The following is a 22,859-nucleotide window of genomic DNA, read 5'->3' on the forward strand; positions in this document are numbered from 1 at the left end:
GCTAGCACTATAGCCAAAACAGTAATAAGAGGTATGTCATAAATTTCATGACAACTGTAATTTGTTACAGCAAAGCAAAACAAAGTAACTGCTCTATATAAAAAACTTTTCAAAATAATGGGCATTAAGAGACATTTTTAGCAAACAGAGCGAATTTAATGTTTCCTTTTGTCAAAAAAGAATGAAACTGAAATTAGCTACCTGAAGTGAGAATTACCTCAAACGAAAACATTTCAGTCAATTTTTAATGGTAACTGAGCCTGTCACTTTGCCTAATCATAAAACAGCTTAATTCATACAAAAAAAAAAAAAAAAAGAAGGAAAAGCTTTTGGATGAAGAGTTGGTTAAGACATTATTATACTTATGGAAATTTTTAGAAAATTACAAGACTAAAAAAGATATTACACAAAAAGTGAAAGATCTTCAATTAAGCCTCCAAACAAGAAGCCCTTTCTAACAGTACCAAAGTTCACTTGGTTCAAAATTTGAAAAATTACACGTACTCTTCTTTAGCTTTTAGACAGATTCTATGAGTTAGGAGACTGCCCATTTAGTATCTGGGATATGTGTTTATAGTTTCAAAGGACTTCCAAATTTAGGAAGAGACTTTTTGTCAGTTTGCAGCCTAAAAAAAAAGCCCAAACAGAAACAACCAAACTAATGGCATATCATCTCTTCTAAAAGGAACAAGTTTCATCAGTGTGTGTACAAGTACAAATAGGAAAATAATTTTTTGGTATTTGATTCAGTTATTGAAAAACTTAAAAACAATTTTTATCTTATCACTGGATCTTATCAAAAAAAATTTTTTTAAGTTCATTTATTTTTGAGAAAGACAGAGACAGTGTAAGCACGGAAAGGAAAGAGAGACAGGGGGAGAGAATCCCAAACAGGCTCCATGCTGTTAGCAGAGCCTGATGCAGAACTCAACTCATTAAACTTTGAAATCCTGACCTGAGCCAAAGGCTTAACCAACTGAGCCACCCAGGGGCCCTTGGAAAACTTTTACCAAAAAAAAAAAAAAAAAAAAAAAGGGAAAAAACTTTTACATATATTTAAAACTTGGGTATGTTACCCAACTTTTTCAACCACAAATTTCATTAAATTTGAATACAGATCAAATATTTCCAAGAAAAATATAACCTCTAATATCTGCATTGAAATGTGCTGTAAAGATAAAAATACACTCTGGATTTCGAGACGTCGTATGATAAAAAGGAAAATATTTCACTAATAATTTCTCCATATTGATTACATGTTGAAATGCTAACATTTTAGGTTTGTTAGTTTAGATACATTTATTTGAATTAATTCCATCTGTTTACTTTTTAATTTTTTTAAAATGGCTACTAGAAATTGCATTTCATATGTAGCTCAGCTACATTACATTTCTATTAGATAGCCCTGATTTAGTCCATTTAGTAAAAATCAGCACCGATCTTATCATGAGGTTATCAAATACAAACTAACTACTACCTCCTCACCTAGATCACTTTCCTCACTTGATGGTTCGTCTGTCTTTATGTTTTCCTCCGCCTTCTTACTATCTGTTTTTTCTTCCTAGCAAAGGGAAGGCAAACAACACTTTCAGTATTTAATAACACACCCAATATATACACACTAATTTATAAAAACTTATATGTAAACTGTTCACATCCGTTGTATTTCAGTTGTTAATGCTCCCTTTCTTGTTCTGTTTTGGTAAACTTTAGTTCTGTTTTCATTTCTTTTTAAATCAAATATAGGTCCAATCCTTCATCCAAACATTTTAGACGAGTTTTAGAATTTAAAAAATATTGCGTTATAGAAGCTAATACAAATGCATATCCCACAGTTATGTTACACCCTCAACAGGCACTGTGGTCTACAACTCTCCATAATCAACACATTACTTCTGCAAAAGAAAGTCTGAGCATTCATAATAAGTGGGATAAAGACTATAAATAGCCTCACATCTGTTTAGATTATGCTTTACTGCCAAACAAACTTACTAAAAATCTTCACAATTTCAAGGGTTTTTGAGTTTGGAATTTCAAATAAGGAGCAATGGAACTATAATACACAAATGATGAGAATTCAAAGAATTTCAAAGTGCACATGACGAAAACCAAATTTCTTTCCCATTCTGTAAGTAACTGCTGTGATTTCTGGCATATCCCATTAGATATTCTCAATGCATATATATAAGACAGCTCTGCACTTTGACCTTTCCATTTAATGATGCTGTGTATCGTAGGCAATAGATCACAATCAGCACACCCCGGTCTATTCATACAATTGTATTAGTAAAATTACATAACCAGTTATTTAGGTTTCTCTTTGTAATTCTTAAAAATTGGAATCAAAGCCCTACCTTATTACAAAATATATGTTGAGAATACCATATGCAAGGTGTCAGATGCTTTAGCATATATGCTAAATAAGACCAGGTAGAATTCCAAATCAGAATATTTTGTTACAAAAATATTTTAGCAAAAATAGATTAAATATAATTTTGTCTTCATACACGTTTACCACATGGTAAAATATCCTATTTCGGTATCCTACCAAAAGTATCCTATCAGAAACTACTAAACTCACAAATGATTCCTCTAAAAAAAGAATAACTACTTTGAAGGCTTTTGCTGAAGTTCTCTTATATCACTTGCTCAAAGACAGAACTTCTGATTTCATATCTAAATAGATAAACCTTAAGGTTCTAAATAATAAAATAAATTTTCTTATCAACTTCTAATCAGTAAACTTGGGGATTTTAGACATAAAAGCCCAAAATAGGAGAAATAAGAATTCTGAAGGAAGCATTCTTAAGAGTATACCCACCCCCATCACTAAATTTCAGCTACTGCCAAACTCCTCCTGATCTTACTCACCTTTTTGGCAAATATGTTAAAGCAACATCATGACTCATAACTTAGAAATATCCCTGAGGTGGTATGGCAGAAAAACTTAAGAACTACTGATTTGGGCTATTTTTCATTTACTTTGCAAGTATTAATTAAGTACCCACAATACACAAAACCCTGTGCTAGGTGCTAACCATAGAATGACGATGAAGACTACAAAATGCATACAATCACAGAGCTTACCACCCACAGGTCATGCATATAACACACACAGAACATTTACTCCCAAACGTGGTGAACGTTCAACCCTGGTGTTAAATCAGATGCCAGACACTTGATGTCCGAATAGAAATTTTACAAAGATCTTATCTCCAAGAGATCCTAAAGAAACCAGGAGTGGTAATTTGAGAGCAGCACTTTAAAAACACCTGTAAGATACTTCATATACAATTTTATTGCTAAACATACAAATGAAATTCATAACTTACCTTGATATTGTCTTCTGATTTAGTTTTATGAGTAGCAGGTGGTATTTTACCCCCCATGCTTGAGGAAGATGAGAAAAAAGATACTTGTTTAGAAAACTAAAATTCACTGAGCCAAGCAACATTATTTATGCTGGAAAGAAAAGACACAGATGATTATCTTTTCAAACCTTTAAGAGTAAACTCAATTAATTTGAATGCTTCAGTATTTTTTCATCTTAAAATTTTATTTATTTAGCAAACTGTTTTTTTTTAAACTTTTTTATATTAATCTATTTTTGAGAGACAGAGAGAGACAGCATGAGCAGGGGAGGGGCAGAGAGAGAGGGGGACACAGAATCAGAAGCAGGCTCCAGGCTCCGAGCTGTCAGCACAGAGCCCAATGAGGGGCCTGAACCCACAAACCATGAGATCACGACCTGAGCCAGTCGGACGCTTAACCGACTGAGCCACCCAGGCGCCCCGATTTAGCAAACTAGTTAATGAAAATCTAACCCTTTCTTCGCCTCACTTAGCCTAATAAAAACATAATTACATAGCTGGTCTGTGCCCATTCCCAGAAGAAAAGAGGCAGAAAACACGTTAATGACAAAATCATTTGTACAGGTATACTGAATCCAAAACTTCAACTTTAGTAAGAGCTCACTTAAATTCAAATAAGCAGTTTATGAAATGATTATGAAATCACAGTAAAATTCAAAATGTTTCCTCTGACTGGGACCTACAAGGATTCTTTCTGCTTATATTCAAATGCCCCTCACAGTATAAATTTTCTCCTTATCCCTTCCCACAATCCACCGATTAATACTTCCCCTTGGCCTTGCAAGTCGTTCTTTTCCAAACATTCCAAGGCAACACCATGAATCATACACAAATAACTTTAATACAAGGAGGAAAAAAAGATTATGAAGAATTAGTGCTATATGCTCCATTTGGGGCAGACTCTGAAGCATATGGGCCCCAGGAAGCAGTCCAGTGACTAAAATGTTAAATGGATTAAGGGCCTCCAGGATAGTGAAAGCTGGAGATCACGAAGACTTAACTAAAAATTTGCCTTGAAAAAAGATTAACTTTCATGTAAAATAGGAGATATATTAACTTGGAAAACAAAAAGGAATCTACTTCGGAACACCCTTAAGGATTGATTCTTTATAACTGGAGTTCTATATCCATGTTTACATTCATTTCAGGTGGGTGGAATTTCTGGACATAGGGTATGTGTATGCTGGATTTAAATGGATACTGGTTCCCCAAAGTTCTACCAATTTATACTTCTATCAGCGATGCCTAAGAATTCCAGTTGTTCCACAACTTGGCCAACACTTAGCTATTGTCCGTCTTAAATTTTTAGTCATTTTGATAGATGTACAGTGGTATCCCATTGTAGCTGAGTCTCTTTTCACTTATTTATCAGCCATCTGCATAGCCTTTTTTGTAAAATTCAACTCTCCTCCAGCTATTAGATTGTCACATTTATCTGTAGGTGTTTGTATACTCTGCATACAAGCCCTCTGTCAGTTTTATGTGCTGCAAATAGCTTCTCTCACCTGTGGCTTGTCTTTTCACTTACACTGGAGCCAACAAGAAACAAACCTAGAAATCTAAAACAGTAAATGCAGGGGCACCTGGATGGCACAGTTTGTTAAGCATCTAACTCTTGATTTCAGCTCAGGTCACAATCTCAGGGTTCTGTGAGTTCAAACCCTTCAACAGGCTCTGCGCTGACAGTACAGAGCCTGCTTGGGATTCTCTTTCCCACTCTCTCTGCCCCTACCCCGCTTGTATGCTCTCAATCTCTCTCTCAAAATAAGCAAACAACAACAACAAAACAAAATAGCAAATGCAATAACAAAGTCTGGAATTTCTTGTTAAGCACCAATCAAGAGAAATGTGCACACTTTTCCCATTCTGTTCCATATAAGTTACAAAAAAATCTTCACTTAGTACCTTTCACAACAAAATTCTTTAAAATTCTAATCTACAGAGAAACTACTTTTCAAAAGAGCACAGTAATCAAATGACAGTTCTTTGCAGTTAAATTTTAATGAAGACACATGGCCTCTCTTAAGGCCATGTTTTTTCCCTAAGTTTCGAAATGCAACATTCAGGAATGTACTGAGGTACACATTCAAACGCAGCCGTGACAGTCTAACCTACATTAAAATTTGGGGAATGGCCAGTCTTGCCAAGAAATGCGTTAAGCTAAATCTAATCCTCAGGAAAGATGAGACAAACCCAAATTGAGGGAAATTATCCAAAATAATTGGTCTGTAATATGCAAAACTGCCAAGGTCATGAAAGTCAAGAAATGACTGAAGAATTCTTTCAGAATAGATATTAGGAGTCATAAACAATAAAGTACAACATATAATTCTGAGGATTTGATAGCATTAATGCAGGATTCTTAGTTTCCCAAGTTTGATGATTACATTGTACAGACTGTCCTTGTTTGTGGGAAATACACAAAGGTGCTGGGGGCACAACACTGGGAATAGTTTCAGGAAACATATCGTTTGTATCGTACTTGCGATTTTCCTGCAAATTTCAAAAATTTTATTTTTTTATTTTTAAAACTGGAGGGGAGGGAACACAAGGTTTATTCACAAGCTACATACAGTTTCTCACATTCTGAATTCTAGTTACTTGTCTGAAGATTAACACCAATTTATATGTACAGAAATTTCATTTAATGCTTCCAAGATTTAAAACAAGCTAGTTCCCTGCCCAACAGTGCAAACTGGACTTTGCCAGTATAGTCTTTTATGTTGCCAACTAGAGCTAGTGCAGAGACCTTCCTCATACAGAATCACACAAGACCTCATTCATAATTCCCTTCATTTGATACATACCAATTGCTTTAAGCAATAGTTACTTAGGCACCTGTACAAAAACACTGGGTGTTACATTCTAAACTCATTGAGACTAGAAATGCAACCTGTTCATTTAATATATTTACTGAAAAGTCATATGCCAAACACTGTGCTGGAGATTAGAATACAAAGATACTCCCTTTGATCTTAAATCACCATAGAATGAAATAATAAAATAGTGTCAAACAATGCTGCTTCCTCTAAAAAAAATCCCAAAACATATTTGTTGAAAAGATCATAGTCTCCCAGGATCCTCAATGACTAATAAGACAAAAAAATTTCTGCTTCGTATTTCCCTTCGTCCCATTGAAAAAGCTCTTGTTGGGGCATCTGGGTGGCTCAGTCGGTTGAGGTCAGCTCAGGTCATGAGATCACTGCTCATGAGTTCAAGCCCTGCATAGGGCTCTGTGCTGACAGCTCAGAGCCTGGAGCCTGCTTCGGATTCTGTGTCTCCCTCTCTGTCCCTCCCCTGCTTGCACTGTCCCTCTCTCTCTCTCTCAAAAATAAACATTTTTTTAAAAGGAAAAAAAAAAAGAAAAGGCTGTTAAATAAATTTTTAACACCAAATAAAATTTTAAGCTATAAACAATGGTAGAAATTCTGGCAAATAAGCAAATAGACTAAATAAATTGTTCTTTAATGTCTAAGCCAGGGTACCTACAACTAATCTAGTATGAAGAGAGAACTCTGAAATGGTTGCAACTTGGGGAGCTCTAAAAGTAGGATTAGACTTAGGAATATTCCTGGGCCCAGAAATCTCCACATTCAGCCCAATCTTCTATAATCCTGCACTTAAGAAGGATGACGTGAAGTCAGAGAGAAATTGATGTACTTCAAGCAAAGGCCTCAAAGCCTACAAAAATTTTAATTTAGATTAAAATAAAGAGATAACAAAAGCTTCAGAATAGGGCCCCTACACGTGTCAAGATGCCTCATCCCATAATGAAACCAAAAATTTAGGATGCCACATGAAAAGTATAAATGGAAAAAAAAAAAAGTATAAATGGAACCAGGAAAAAAATCCTGGAATTACCAATGTGAAATGTTAAAAAAAAAAAAAAAAAAAAAAGATACATTAAGTATTTTCTGGAAATAATGTCTGACAATATTTTCCAGACCTTAAACTAGAATTCTCTACACAGCCATAATCACTCCAGCACAAGTTACATTGTTTTTAAGGACGTTTTAACCTTTTCTTCACAGCTCCCTTTTTCCTCTTGAGCAGTGGAACAAAACATTGTATACACTCAGTATAATGTTCACTCTTGATGCCAAGTATTAAACTTCCCTGTGGTATATATGCCTGCTTTACCTGGAATTTTAGAAACAACTTAATTGTAGGCTCTTTCCTTTCATGACTAAATATAAGAGAATAGGGGCGCCTGGGTGGCGCAGTCGGTTAAGCGTCCGACTTCAGCCAGGTCACGATCTCGCGGTCCAGGAGTTCGAGCCCCGCGTCGGGCTGATGGCTCAGAGCCTGGAGCCTGTTTCCGATTCTATGTCTTCCTCTCTCTCTGCCCCTCCCCCGTTCATGCTCTGTCTCTCTCTGTCCCAAAAATAAATAAACGTTGAAAAAAAATTTTTTTAAATAAATATAAGAGAATAAAAGCATACTCACGTGTCAAGTGAGACACTGAAATTGTCAACTTAGTAAGAAGAAAGGACCAAAATCTAGGCCTAAATTCCTAGTCCTGAAATTAGCATCTTGTAGGTTTTTCTGTTACAAAACGGTATTCTTGTTAGCTATTGTCAATAATAGTTACGTTACTACAGTAAGTGTTCTCGGAATCTTACAGTAATAGCATGAGCAAAATCTTACAGTAGTTCAAAAACTGGATAAGTAAAAGACTGAGAAGCTTCTCAGAGAAAAAAAAATTGTACCACTATATACACCGCTGACAAACTTTAACTTAAGCTTCTTCCTTATAAGAGTTTGTTGAAAAAAACATTCTTTCAAGTGTTTGGTAATCGTGTGTTCCTCCTCCCCTATGAAAAGATCAATGTTCAGAGTAGTACCTCTGAGTCACGTTGCCTTGCACTGTCGCTATTATCACCATGAGGTGCGATTTGTGCCTGTGTTTCATCTTTTAAATTCCTCACCACTAATAGTGATTTTTAAAAATCATCTCGGGGAAGATTTCCCTTTCTCCCTTAAGTTCCCCTCCAATATGCAAAATATTAATCTCTATTATATGGTAAATATTACGACAAATTTCCGCATTTATTATACTGTTTCCAAGCATCTGGCACAACGCCTACTCAATTCCGCGCACGTAGCGAAGTACTCCAGATTTAAGAATAACAAGAATAGATCATGGCTACATGCTGGTCCTTGAAAAATCATTTTTCAAGTGTTAAGTGTGATGGCACTGCTACTACGGAGATACAGTAAGTGATTCCCAAAATAATTCTACGCAGTTAGAATCGCTGTAAATTTAAAGGTAGCCAAACAGTGTTACCATTTTTATTACAACTCATTATATAACAAGTTATCATTTTTACAACACTATTTAAAGACGTAGTGCGTAAAATAGCCATGTGTCACTGAGACCTTTTAAACAGGACGCCCGAGGTTTCAAGAAAACTCTACGCGAAAGAGAAATCTTGCAGCTCCCTTTCCCCACCACCATGTCTACAGTGTCCCAAGTCCCTGCAATCGTCTGCATTTATACTTGGATCAAGACACACCCGGACGACCTCAGGGTGAGGGGACCCAGCTGTGCCCACCCCACCCCCCCTCCCGTCCCCGCCTCTGTACTATCTACGCTTCCCGGTCCTCCATTAGCCCCTGAAGTCGCCTTCCTTTCCTGGCCAGGGAGAGCCACAAAGAGGAGGCAACTCAGCAGGCCTCGCGGCAGAGCTCCCCGCTCGTCCTCCCCGCGCCAGCTGCGGCCCAGCTCCCCCTCCGGCCGTCCCTCTTCCCACCCCCAACGGTCCTCGGCCCGGGTCTCACCTCTCCACCCACTCCCGCAGGAAGCGCATTTCCTCGGTGTGCAGAACGCTCGGATCCTGCTTACACATTTTCACGAAGGCCCGAAGCTCGCTCACTTTGCGGGGGTCCATGGTCCAGAAGCGACGGCGGGCGGCGGACGCAGCTAAGGTTGCGGCCCAATTCCAGGCGCAGGTACTAGCCCAGCGTCACCGTGGGGAAGGGGGCGGCTGCCGCGAGACAGAACAGACTAGAACCACCCCGGCCGCTGGCTCCTCCTACCCAACGGTCTCGTGACCCCGGGTCCTTCGCCTGTTCATTCCTACTCCCTCCACCTCTGCTCCTGCGCACTGCCTAGAACCTTCTAGAAGTGTGGCTGTTCAGGCTGTTGCCTGCCTGTACGCCCGCATTCTTATATTCTAAATGCTGACCCAGTTCTCTGGGTGCATCAATCCCCCCACATGGTGCTTTTTAAGAAGACGAGAAATATCAGCCCCTGCTGGTAGTCATTTAGAATCGGACATCCTATGCGTACGGGCATTTAATGGAGCACGACGACCTGACGCCAAATGGGCTCTCTGTCAGGAAGGCAATCATAGCGCTAAGGCGTGACGTCATCATTCAGCGCCGCTGGGGGGAAAGGAAAGCCCCGCGAGCGGCGCCGGCCGGAAGGGGAGGGGTGTTTGGCTTGGTTTCCTGGCGACACGGCTCGGCGGCCCGTTGCTTCTCTGGCTGTTTTCCGTTTATCCTTCCTGCAGCGTGTGCGAGGCTGTCATGTCTTGGTTGCTGTCAGCAGCTAAGCTGGTTCCCGCCGTAGCAACCGCCCGCTGCCTCTCAGGTTAGACTCACCTCCCACGGTGTCCCTTCCGGGGCTTGCTCTCTGAGAAACCTGAGGCGCCCTAGAGGAATCCAAGTTGGTCTCAGGGAATACCTGGTTCGGCGGACCATTCTCGTGCTGGGGCTTCCACTCCCAAACCCTTTGTGCGCTCCTCGGATTTCTTTTTTACCTGCTGCTTCTGGAAAAGGGTGGGCCCTGTTCTCCCTACCGTTGAGGTATTCTGGGAAGCAGGAATGACTGCCGAGAGAAAGTGTGTGCCATCCCCCAGAGGGGCTGTCTTCAAAGTTACTCGGACTCCCAGACGTTGTCTCAGTTATCACTTGCTTAGGTGACAGTGTCTCCCATCAAGTAGCTCTTGCTTTTGTTAGGTTATCGAAAATCCTGTTTTCGTGTTTTCAAAGAGTGGCTTGAGAGCTGTCTACAGAATGTACAAGAAACATGTTTAGTAATACAAATCATTTGAGCAGTTCCTCTCGGAAGAGGTAATGCTTGGAGATACTCCCTGGGCTTTTCAATGTCTGAAAGCCCTGTTGGTAAAGGCAAGATGAAGGAGTCCAGGAATAATGGGGACCATTCTTTTAGGGTGTACCCTATCGTGAACAATTAATCTGATGAACGTAAACCTCGATCAGTGAAAGCTGAATTATCTACCCTGCGGGCGGATCTGCCGTTGGATCATATTTCAGGGTTTTTGGCCAATAGGTGAACGGTGTGTGAACCAGAGCATGTGGTATTTGAAATCAAATCTATGTCTTGGAACATATTTGTTACATTGATGTACTTTAATTTATTGAAAATGGGATGGTAATTATATCAAGATTTCTTCCTGTAAAAAATAAAAAAATAACCATTGTCCCGTGCACAGAACTTGCTCTTTGGTTTTAATAGTTAAGCTACAGAAAGGTGTCCTCCATGGGAGTAGATGAATACATTTGGAGTTCATCTTAATCACAGAGCCTTGTGACTTTTTTTTTTTTTTTTTTGGATTTGTTGAGGCTTTATGTAAAACCTTATTAATGAAAGTTTAGGACTAGATACTGGAGCATACATGCTAAGATCGTTGAAAAATGTATTCATTATGCTTCAGTTTGCCTCAATGCAGGAAGTAAATTTAACCGCTTCTTACTATTAATATCATAATATGTATTGGCATTTTGACTGGATAAGATCTCCTTGGATCTTCACAAGTTAAAAGTTAGGGTAGGTATTCTCAATTTATGGATGGGGAACTGAAAGTAACACAGGATCACAAGTTGCAAGTCAGAAATTTTAATTGTGTAATTACCATCTAGTCCTTTTTCTGTTGTACCACCATTAGGTCTTAACTCTGGCTTAGTAGAGGCCTTTTGGAACTTTTTATTGAGCCAGAAAAAATGTTCTCTTCATTCAATAACTTTGTAGCAGTCTTTGTGGATGAATCTGCATTTCCGTGGAGTTGCTCACTATCTAGTCAGAATGATGGATAAGCAATAGATAAATGACAGTATAACAATGGATTGTAATAGTCTTGACTCAAGTGACTTAGGGGCTCAAGAAAGGCAGTAATGGATCTTTTTTTAAAATGTCATTTTGGGATTTTACTAAGTTTCAGAGTTTAAAAATTCTACTGACTTGAGGTGCTCGTAAATAGACCTTTGAATGTCTGTGGTGCTCTTGGTTGCTGTTTAGAAAGACTCTGGGTACAGAGCCTTTGAGTAGAGTATTGGGTACAATAGGAAACTTTGAATAAGTAGAGAATAATTTTTTAAAAGCCTGTTTGCAGTTAATTCTTTCAACAAACATTGAGCACCACACATGAACATAGAGCATAGTTTCTACCATCATGGGAGACAAAACAAGTAATTGTAGTATAACATACTAAATTTAGTAACAGTGCTGTGGAGAAGGAAAAAGTGATAGATGTTTCCTGACAGCAGGGAGGGGCCAAGAGGTAATGTAGGGCATGCCCTTAAATATTAGGAGATATTTGAGACTTGAAAAAAGGCTTTTACCAAGCAGACTAGAGTGACGTAGCCATCCCGGCAGGGGGAGCATATGCAAAGGCATGGAACAAAGCTTTGCAATCATCAGTAAGCCTGGGGGAGCTTTTTTGAAATATGGTCCTAGGCATGTTAGCAGGTGTTAAACCAAAATGGTTCTGTGGTTAAATAAGTTTGGGGAAAGCTGCATTTCATCATGCACATAATAGACTAATTCTGAGTCTCTAAGAAAGAAGTGTATTTGGCAGTAATTTGCAAGCTGAATTTGACCATGGGGCCCTTTTTCTGTGATGAGTCTTGAATTTTTTATCCCTTAGAACACATTTGGGAAAAGATGTATAGGGTGAGGTGATTAAAAAACCAAGTTGGGGGATGACTGGGTGGCTCAGCCGGTTAAGCATCCAACTTTGGCTCAGGTCATGATCTCCTGGTTCATGGGTTCAAGCCCCACTTCAGACTCTGTGCTGACAGATCAGAGCCTGAAGCCTGCTTCAAATTCTGTACCTCCTCTCTATGCCCCTCCCCTGCTTGTGTTCTCTCTCTCAAACAAACAAACAAACAAACAAACAAACCAAGTTGGGAGGAAAAGGAGGTTGTTGGCTCATGAAGGGTCTTGTTATTTCCACTCTTCTGGGCAGTGGGAAACCATTGAGTAACTTTAAGCTATTGAGTAAGACTAAGTCTGAATTTTTAAGAGTGGAAAATGGACTGGAGGGCATGTCAGTCATTTTTATATTTTTAGAGATGCTGGTTTTGGTTTTGTTACTGGAAAATTGCATTTTTTCCAACCCTGAGTTGTCCCACATACATGAAAGATACTTAACTAAATATCACATTTTATAAAAGTAACATTTAAAATACTTTAAACTTTTATGATTTTTTTTTCTGAAAATAAGTTTTAAATGCAAATTGTCCCCAGACCTTTCTATAGAATTTCCTATCTACCAACCAACACAAAGTTAAACAAAAGCCCTCACTTTACTATAGCAGTCATTTAAAGAGTGGATGTTATAATCTTTTTTGGTTTCCAGATTTGTTGCATTGCTAAATGCCACTGAACTGTATTTTGCCAAAGGTGATTGGGTTTTAGTTTTGCTTGATTATTTGTTCCCATCTTTTAGTCACATTAAAATTTGCAGTCATTACATTTCTAAGTGATAAAAGATTAAAATAATATAATCTTTTTGCTAAAAAAGAAAAAAACTTAAGAATTCAATGACAAGGAATATGCAGGATGCAAGTTAAGAAATTATTTTCAGTTAATAAATTCAGGCATCTCAAATGCAGCATGTCCAAAACAACACCTGTGGTCCTATCTGAGATAATAGCAAATCCCTTTTTTCAGTTGCTAAAGCCAAAAACCTTGACTCCTGTCATGCCCAGTATTCAGCCTATCAGTAAATTCCGTTTGGCCCTATTTTCAGACTATATCCAGAATTTGATCACTCTTTCCCCTGCCTACATCCATCACCCTGGACCAAGCTATTACAGACTCTGCCTGAATTCCAGCAATAGCCTGATTTCCCTGTTTGTACGTCTGCTTACTTTGAGTCTTTTCTCGATGACAGCAGCCAGAGTGGACCTGTGGAAATATGTCAGATTGTCATTCTTCTGCTCAGAGCCTTTAAGTGGCTTCTCGTCCCACCTATAATAACAAAGTCCATAATGTGATCTAGCAGTACCTGCATAATCTGACCTCCTATTACCTAATTTCATCTGCTTGTTGTCTTAATCGTTCACAATGATCTCTTTGAGCCTCAAACACACTTTACACATTCTGCATTAGAGACATTTCACGTGCTGTTCCTTCTATAATTCTCTTTCACTTCATATCCAAATGGCTAACTCCTTCACTTTCTTTACATCTTTACAAAGATGTTAGCCATCACTTTTCCCTCGGTACCTTAACTAAAATTTCAACCCTCCTACTCCAAAACTTATGTCCCCTATTCTTACTTTATTTTGTTTTCCTTAACACCTATGACTGTCATTATATTTTATTTAGTATTTGTTTATTGTCTTTCTCCAGCTTTAAACTCCATGACAGTTAAGGTTTTTCGTGTTTGCTCATTACTGTATCCCAAGTACCTGACAAACAGTAGGTACTCAAAAAATACCATTGAATGAATGAATGAATAAAACTCATAGGCTGAAAAGTAATATATTTTTAAAATAAAATAGAGGAAACTAAGAAGTGATTGTGTTGAAATTAAACTAAGCTCATTTTAAATGTCTGAAAACATTTAGCTAAGACTACTTGCTCAATATCTGATGTAACTCATTTTTATTCCATTGTAACCTTAAACTATAGTGGGTAGAGATGTTTTAGAGTAATGTATTTGTAGATCCTTTGTACGTGGTATATACTAAAAAAGAAAATAGAAAGTTTCCTATCTGGAGTGAGTCACTGGTGGCCTGCCATACATGATATAGCCACATTGCTCTGAGAAATCCAGGATAAGTCTAGCTTTCTTTTTTAATTGTGGTAAAATACACATAACATAAAATTTACCATGTTAATTGTTTTAAAATATATATTGTGAAACAGACCACCAAACAACACCTCTCCCTCCCTTGCCTCAGTAACTACGATTCTACTTTGTTTTTATGAACTTCTTACCTTATGTAAGTAGAATCATAAGGTATTTTGTCTTTATGGCTGGCTTATTTCACTTACTGTAATGTTTCAAAGTTTACCTATTTTGTAGCATTTAACAGGGTTTCCTTTTTAAAGCTGAAAAGGGCTGCCTGGGTGGCTCAGTCAGTTAAGCGTATGACTTCAGCTCAGGTCATGATCTCGCGGTTCATGAGTTCAAGCCCCGCGTTGGGCTCTGTGGTAACAGCTCAGAGCCTAGAGCCTGCTTCGGATTCTGTCTCTCTCTCTCTCTGCCCCTCCCCCACTCACGCTCTATCTCTCTCTGTCTCAGAAATAAATAAATGTAAAAAAAATTTTTTTTAATAAAAAAAAAAGCTGAGTAATATCCCACTATATGCATGTATATTCATTCATTGATATTTGGGTTGCTTCCACCTCTTGGCTGTTGTGAATAGGTGCTACTGTAAACATGGGAATGCAAATATAACTCTGGCTATTTTTAACTTAAGAGAAAATACTTTATACTTTAATTTTTATTTATAATGTACTTATGTATGAAATGCTCTACCTCTATTGGAAAAAAGTCATTTCATGAATAATTATATAGCCTGAATCTGTACATCGTAATAAATTTTTAGCTCCTAATGCGGTACATATTTCAGGAGTTTGTATAGTGGTTTTAAATAGATAAAAGGAATGAAATAGATCATGAATTCTGCTAAAGAAAAACTCTATGATTTGTAAATGTTCAGCTCAGAAATAGTAAAATAGTATTTCCTGTTTTCCAAATTCTTAACATCACTGTCGCCACAAACTCATCTTTTTCTGACATACCTACTCCAAACAACACTGACCACAGGTCCACAATCCTGTTAAACATGTTAAAAACATAATATTAGTATAGTTCTAAACAAATGTTATCTACCAAACTCTGTGATTAACAAAAACACACAAAGAGTCACGTTCAATTGTTATATGAACATAATGTGTCTGAAGAGTCAATTTAACGATTCCTTTTGGTTGACTTCTTCTGTACCTCTTTATGCTTCTTTTTTTTCCTCTTACCACCATCTTTGAATCCTGCTGAGAAAATAGAGGGATCCCAGTTGCTGGTGACCCAAGGTATATCTTGCTCATCATTGTCCACAAAAGTATGTTGAGTTACATGTTTGGGTCTGAAGTACTTTGGTGAATAATTGTTGAATAACTGTCTTCTCCAGCTGCATTCTTCTGCAAAGCCCTCTTCATCTGCCACATCATTTATAAGGAAGGACTTCAGTTCGCCATCATCTTCAACTTCTCTTTCTTGATCATTCTCGATAATTCTCTGTGTATTTGTATTTTTGCCATTAACAGTCTTACCCGAAGTTTTAACAGATCTGTAGTTGCCCATCCTACTATTATCAGATGCCAACGAGGAGAATGAATTAAGGCCCTCATGGCCCGGTGAACCATATGGTATATATCCTGTAGCATATGAAGAAAATCTCTCAAAAACTGGATATTCACTGGAGGCAGCGAAGAAGGATCTTATCTTGTACCACTGCTTCCATAGGAGCTTCTTGGACTATTTAAAAGGTCCTCAAGTGAGTCTTCAAACAAATGAAATGAAAATGGATCCCTTTCACCAAAAATTTCTCTAAAGACATCATCTGGCTTACGAAATGTGAAGCCATACTCAAAAGAATCATCAAAATGACTTCTGCTTCCACCATTTAATCCTTCCTGGCCATATTTGTCATAAATGGCCCGTTTTTCATTATTTGATAATACTTCATATGCGTCAGCTACTTCTTTGAATTTTCTCTCAGCTTCTTTATTTTCTGGATTTTTATCAGGGTGCCATTTAAGTGCCACTTTACGATAAGACTTTTTAATGTCCTCAGGTGAAGCATATCTCTGCACTCCTTGAACTTCATAGTAATCCACCATGTTTTAACAGGTCATTGGAAAAGGGTGTTCTGGGTCTGAGTAGTGAGAACTGTAGCTTCCTCTCAGCTGGAGCACCCCTGGTGGTGGTGGTGGAGGCAGTGACTGCAAATAGGCACTTTTTACATTGAAGACAATGTTACCACCATGGACACTGCTAGGAGACATTAGGATACTGATTATGTGGCAAGCAGAGTTACCAGCTTATGTCAGAGAGGTTTGCATTATGGTGTCATTCGGGGTTGGGATAGGGACTAGACCTTCCAAATAAAGCTAGTCCAGAGTCATACCAGACCATCCTGAACCCTCAGGACTATTTCCCCTATATTTCCCTGGAAGTCTCCAACAGTGCCTCATAAACTAGTGGAACCTGTTCTTGATAGCCACAGCATGCCCCTTGCATGATAGGACCTTCAGGCTGCTGAGCCTTAATAACTTCCCAGTTCTGTGATTTGGCTTTGAAAAATGAAGAAATTGAGAACTACATGAAAAAGTATTCAAATAGTTGACATAATTTATTTATTTCAGTCAAGAGACAATTGTACTGGAAACAAACAACTTGATTACGGTATAATAAGGGCTATATTGGGGGAAGCACTGGATGCTAAGCAATCATATGAGAGACACCTAGCCCAGACTTGGGGTGATTCCTGAGGAAGGAGCATAATATACAAGCTTTCTGCATGCCAGTATTGAATCATTTGAGATGACAGTATCTTTACCCATTTAAAAGTTTACAACTTTAAAACACGTAAAGATTTTGAAAGTTGTACACTTATGTATTCAGTATATATTATTGAATTTCTACTTTGCGCAAGGCACAGTTTTAACCACTGATGATAATGACATTAAAAAATAGCAATTTTCATGGTGTTTTCATTAATGAAGTATAAATAATAAATGATTCGAGATAATGTGATACGTGCTCCCCCTCAAAAAAAAAATGGTAGTGTGATGGGGGCAGAGAGCTACTCTAGATTGGTTTTTCAATTCCCTATAGTATATATGTCTACATGTATGTATGGTATACACATGATTGTATTTGCTTGCTATTGAAAATAATAACAAGAAGAATAATAAAATCATCTGAGTACCATTTTTAGGTCAAACACCTAAAGTGTTTACACGAATGACTTAACATAGTCTCTCATGTAATTGTAACAGCATTCCAGAAAGTAAATATTTTGTGCCCGTAAGAAACCTGAGGTTCTTCAAATACATTTGTCTAAGGCTATCTAGCTTATTAGTGAAAAATATGATATTTGAACTTGAATCTGATTCCAAATTTTACTCTTTCTACTCTACTGCATTTTTTGGACAAGGGTTTAGGAATTTAGGTTCTAGACATTCTACAAATATGTATTGAGAACCTGTGACACAGAGAGGAGTTAGAAAATAGAAAATTCTGCTCTCGAGTTTATACAATTGAAAAAAACATTCAAAAACTAACTTCAATAGAGTGTGAAGGTATAAAACAAGGATTTGCTTCTAATTATTTCCCCCTCCCTTATCTATTGACCCTTCCAGCTGCTATGCCACTTTCTCGCATTCCTTTACAGTAAAACTTGTCAAAATTATCCTCTCTGCTTGATGTTTCTGCTTTCTTCCATCCTATTCTTTGTTGGCACACTCCAATCTGGCGTCTACTTCCCCCCCCCATCTCATTGTTATAATTTACATATAACATGTTTAAGGTGTACAATATAATGATATATGTATATATAGTGAAATGATTACCAAAATAAGTTTAGTTATCACCCATGACTTCACATACTTACAATTTTTCTCTTGTGATAAGACCTTTTTTAAGTAAATTCTGCCCAACGTGGGGCTTGAACTCACAACCCCGAGATCAAGAGACTCACGCTCTACTGATTGAACCAGCCAGGTACCCTATTTTTCTTGTGATAAGAACTTTGAAGCTCTATGTTTTTAGCAATTTTCAAATACACAATGCAGAATTGTTAAGTATAGCCACTATGCTGTAGATTACATCCCCAGAACTTATTATCTTATAATTGGAAGTTTATACCTTTTGACCACCTTTACCCATTTTGGCTTCTATCTTTCATACTTTACTAACATTGTTCAGGTCACCTTGGTGGCTCAGTCAGTTGAGCAACTGACTCTTGATTTCAGCCCTTGCAGTTTATGAGATCCAGCTCCACTTCAGGCTGGGCTCTGTGCTGACAGTGCAGAGCTTGCTTGTGATCCTCTCTCTGCTCCTCCCCTGCTCATGCTCTCTCTCCCTCTCTCCCTCTCTCTCTCCCTCTCTCTCTCTCTCTGAAAATAAACGTTTAAAAAATAAATAAGGGGCACCTGGGTGGTTCAGTCAGTTAAGCATCTGACTGCAGCTCAGGTCATGATCTCACGGTTCACAGGTTTGAGCCCTGTATCAGGCTCTGTGTTGACAGCTCGGAGCCTGAAGCCTGTTTTGGATTCTGTGTCTTCCTCTCTTTCTGCCCCTCCCCCACCCATGCGCGCGCGCGCAGCGCGCGCGCGCGCGCTCTCTCTCTCTCTTTCTAAAATATTAGAAAAAAATTTTTATGAGATGAATAAATAAAACTGTACTTGTCAGGTTCTCCATTGAATTCTGTGCTGCCAAATCCAGTGGTTGTCCTCACACAGGTGAGCACTTCCTCTATTAAATTATTAAATACTTGTTTAACTTCCTAAAAACCATTTTTCTCTAGTTTGCTTCCTTTTCTCCTGTGCTTTTCCTTCTCACGCTATAATGGTAACTAAACTTGACCTACACAGTTCTGTGTAGGTAATATCCAGTCCCAGGGCTTTAGATACCATCTGTGTGCTTATAACATCTTAATTCATGTATCTAGCCTGTTAGTTTCCCCTGAACCTCAGATTGCCTATTTGAACTCTCATTTGGAATATCCAATAATTATCTCAGTCTTTGCCATTTCGTTTAATGGTACAAACATCTATCCTGTTATTCAGGCCAAAAAACCCAGGAATCGTCTTAATTTCTTTTTTCTTCACTCCCTGCATCTAATCAAAAGGCAGACTTCTTGACTTGTGGTCTTCAAAATATATGCCAGTCTAATCACTGGGGAAATAAAGTCAAAGAACAAAGGATTCCTGCCCTTCCAAAAGTTTATAATAGACTGGCAAACTAATTAGCAATTAAGTGCAGTATAGTAGGTATTAACAATAGTAACAGAAGTAAACATGGGAACATTGAGGAGGGGCATTTACATCAGAATCAATAAGGATAGGGAATTAGACTTCTTAGGGTAAGTGATGTATGAGCTAATTTTTGAGCTCATGGAAGCAGGCAAAAGCCATTGTTAAGAGAACTGTATTTTTGAAGGCAAGTACTGTTACAGTACAGACTAATTAGCTGGGGCTCCTCATGTGTGGCTATAGTAATGTTCTTTTGAGGATCATTAGGCCAGAGGAATAGACAGGGGCCAGATCATGAAGGGTGCTAAGCTAGGGGTTGAAGTGTATTCTGAAAGATAGAAAATTCTAGGCATATACTGTTAGTGTAGGAAGCTGGAAAGTTAAGGACAGATCCTGAATTTAAACAGGAATTAGTTGACAGTACTTTTGAGGACATCAAGGCAAAGGACTAGAGGGATCACTTTGGAAATAGTATAGCTATAGAAGATGAGTTACAGAAGAAAGACAAGATCCAAGAAAGGCAGACCAGTTAAGAGACATAGTGTCCAGGTGGATTGAGGAGGGTCTATACTAAGGAAGTGGCCCTACTTTGGATCAGTTTGGATTTTAGAAATAGGACTCGACATACCAGTTTTGCTACTATGTGATATTGAGCAAAAAAATCCTGTTTACTTAAATGTAGGTAAAGGTATTGTTTATTTGCATTTGTTAGACTTAAGCTTCCTATGCCAGGAAGTGGTCCAAAATAGATGGATTGATATTCTAGTATTATTTCATTTGAACATAAAAAAAGAGAATTGAGGGGCACCTGGGTGGTATGGTCAGTTAAGCGTCCAACTTCGTCTCAGGTCACGATCTCCTGGTCTGTGGATCTGAGCCCTGTGTCGCGTTCTGTGCTGACAGCTCAGAGCCTGGAACCAGCTTTGGATTCTGTGTCTCCCTCTCTCTCTGCCCTTCCCCCACTCATGCTCTGTCTCTGTCTCTCTCTCAAAAACAAACATTAAAAAAATTAAAAAGACAGTTGGTTAACATTTTACATCCAATTATTTTACTGCCAAAATGGTAGTGTAGACAATGTAGTCTAATGGTTATGGCTCTATAAATAGATTGTTCAAATCCTTGTTCTGTCTCAGTAATTCTTCATCTTGGGCCAGTTTCTTAACTTTTCTGTGTATTTTTTTTCCCTCATCTTTAAATAGGCAGTGCTGTAATAACATCTGCCTCAAGCATACATGCTATTATTTGTTTAAAGAGAATATAGATGTGGTTTCAACAAAAATAAGTGTGATTTCAACAAAAAAGTGATATTACTGGCTGTTTCAAGGAAGGGAGACAGGTTAACTTGGGGACAGGTGTGAGAGGAAGGCTTTTCCCTATCAATTTACTACATCTTTTGAACTTTGATCCATATGAACATGTTACCAGCTCAAAAATAAGTTAAAAGTTTGGAATAGGAGTTACATTACACAGCTGTAAGGATTAAATAAGTGAATACATGCAGAGTCCTTAGAATACTTTCTGGAATATAATAAACAATAGTAATGTTAGCTGTCATCAAGATCATTATTATTAGCAATGACGCTGGGATTCGAAAGTATTAAATACACTGTGCCTCTATTTGTTGTAATCAGGAAAAATGGAGTGGAACCCTATAATGAACTTTGATTAATAAGCTCCTATAATGGAGCTTTGATTAGGACAAGAGTTTGTTTACAGGTGAAAAAAGCTCAGGTAGTTCTGCTAAACTCCTAATTGTATTCCTCTTCTTCATAACACTCCATCCCAGTCACTGTACCAACATGTTATTGCACATGGACAGCCCATTATCTTCTCTTCCCTGTTAAAGAAGAGAAACACTTCTCTACTTTCTCTCTACTTTCAAGAAACACAACTGTCAAGCGTCAAATAACTAAAAGGTAAAGTGGGCCAAAGGCCGCTATGCATAGGGAAAGGTCATTTCTGCAAGTAACACTGTAGGGAACCTGATGATTGGATGAGGCGGAAGTTGGTCTCAGGATCCCCTTATGCTCTTAACATTATTGAGCATCCTCACATCCCTCCTCCTCCTAAACTGGAGCTGCCCTCAGTACAGAGATACAGTCTTTTAGTGCAGTGTTTTCCAGTGACAAGTTGTAATCTTAGTGAGTCATCGTATTGGTTTCCTGAGGCTGCCATAACAAATTACCACAAACATGGTGGCTTAAAATAATAGAATTCTCTCACAGATTTGGAGGCCAGAGGTCTGAAATCAAGTGGCAGTGGGGCTGTATTCCTTCCAAGCGCTCTAGGAAAGAATCTGTTCTTTACCTTTCCAGCTTCTGGTGGCTGTAGGTGTTCTTTGGCTTGTGGCCACATCACTCCAATCTCAGCTTCCACATGCCTCCATTACTTCTTCTTTTCTCTTGCCTATCTCAAATCTCTCTCTCTGCATTCCTCTTATAAGAGGACTTGCCATTGAATTTAGGACCTACCCAGATGATCCAGGATGATGTCCCCATTTCAAGATCCTTAATTACATCTGCAAGACCCCTTCTTTAAATAAATTAGCAGTCACAGGTTCTAGGGATTAAGATGTGGACATATCAGGGTGCCTGCATGGCTCAGTCAGTTAAGCGACCAACCCTTGATTTCCGCTCAAGTTGTGATCTCACAGTTCATGAGTTTGAACCCCAGATCGGGCTTCATACTGTCAGACGCCATCAGCACGGAGCCTGCTTGGGATTCTCTCTCTCCCTCTCTCTCTGCCCCTCCCCGGCTCACACTCTCACTCTCAAAATGAATAAACAACAACAACAAAAAAGGATGTGGACATATCTTTTGGGAGCCACCATTCAAGACATTGCAGTAATAAAATCATGTTAGTGCACTGAGAAATTTTTTAATGAAATAAGACAGAAAAGTATCATAGTATAGTATTTAGTGAAATTTTTATGTAGATCATATTTATATGTGTATACTAGGTTACCATGTAAAATATGTTTCTTACTGGGAGTCTTGGTTTCACAAGTTTGAAAGCCACTACCTAATATTACTGCATTATTTCACAGGTAAAGAAGTGGTACAAAGGAATTTATGTAACATGCTGAGATCACATAGATCATAGAACTGGCTGAAAAAAAAATTAAAAGAAAAAAAAAAAGGGGGGGCGCCTGGGTGGCGCAGTCGGTTAAGCGTCCGACTTCAGCCAGGTCACGATCTCACGGTCAGGAGTTCGAGCCCCGCGTCAGGCTCTGGGCTGATGGCTCAGA

The 22,859-nt window shown here is 38.4% G+C and overlaps 3 protein-coding genes across 5 annotated transcripts in view; 1 reads left to right on the forward strand and 2 right to left on the reverse strand.

Annotated features, from left to right (window-relative positions):
* Positions 1-9,436, reverse strand: part of ST13 (ST13 Hsp70 interacting protein) — a 32,423-nt gene extending 22,987 nt beyond the window's left edge. Inside the window, exons 1-3 of the mRNA XM_015077896.3 lie at positions 9,153-9,436; positions 3,333-3,390; positions 1,486-1,561 (exon numbers count right to left, since the gene is read on the reverse strand). Of these exons, the coding sequence (XP_014933382.2) occupies positions 1,486-1,561; positions 3,333-3,390; positions 9,153-9,262 (244 nt within the window). The 5' untranslated portion in view covers positions 9,263-9,436. The remainder of the gene's footprint in view (positions 1-1,485; positions 1,562-3,332; positions 3,391-9,152) is intronic.
* Positions 9,437-9,749: 313 nt separating this feature from the next.
* Positions 9,750-22,859, forward strand: part of XPNPEP3 (X-prolyl aminopeptidase 3) — a 73,608-nt gene continuing 60,498 nt past the window's right edge. Inside the window, exon 1 of one of the 3 annotated variants that reach the window (XM_053226842.1) lies at positions 9,750-9,966. In XM_053226842.1, coding sequence (XP_053082817.1) covers positions 9,903-9,966 — 64 coding nt within the window. In that variant the 5' untranslated portion in view covers positions 9,750-9,902. The remainder of the gene's footprint in view (positions 9,967-22,859) is intronic. The other 2 variants (XM_015077875.3, XM_027070645.2) reach the window with 2 other exon arrangements.
* DNAJB7 (DnaJ heat shock protein family (Hsp40) member B7) lies at positions 15,472-16,815 on the reverse strand. Its single transcript, XM_015077878.3, is given in 2 exon segments — positions 15,472-16,080; positions 16,083-16,815. Coding segments are annotated over 2 exon segments (927 nt in total). The 5' UTR covers positions 16,474-16,815; the 3' UTR covers positions 15,472-15,544.

The sequence above is a fragment of the Acinonyx jubatus genome, chromosome B4 (assembly GCF_027475565.1).
Source record: "Acinonyx jubatus isolate Ajub_Pintada_27869175 chromosome B4, VMU_Ajub_asm_v1.0, whole genome shotgun sequence".
Lineage (NCBI taxonomy): Eukaryota > Metazoa > Chordata > Mammalia > Carnivora > Felidae > Acinonyx > Acinonyx jubatus.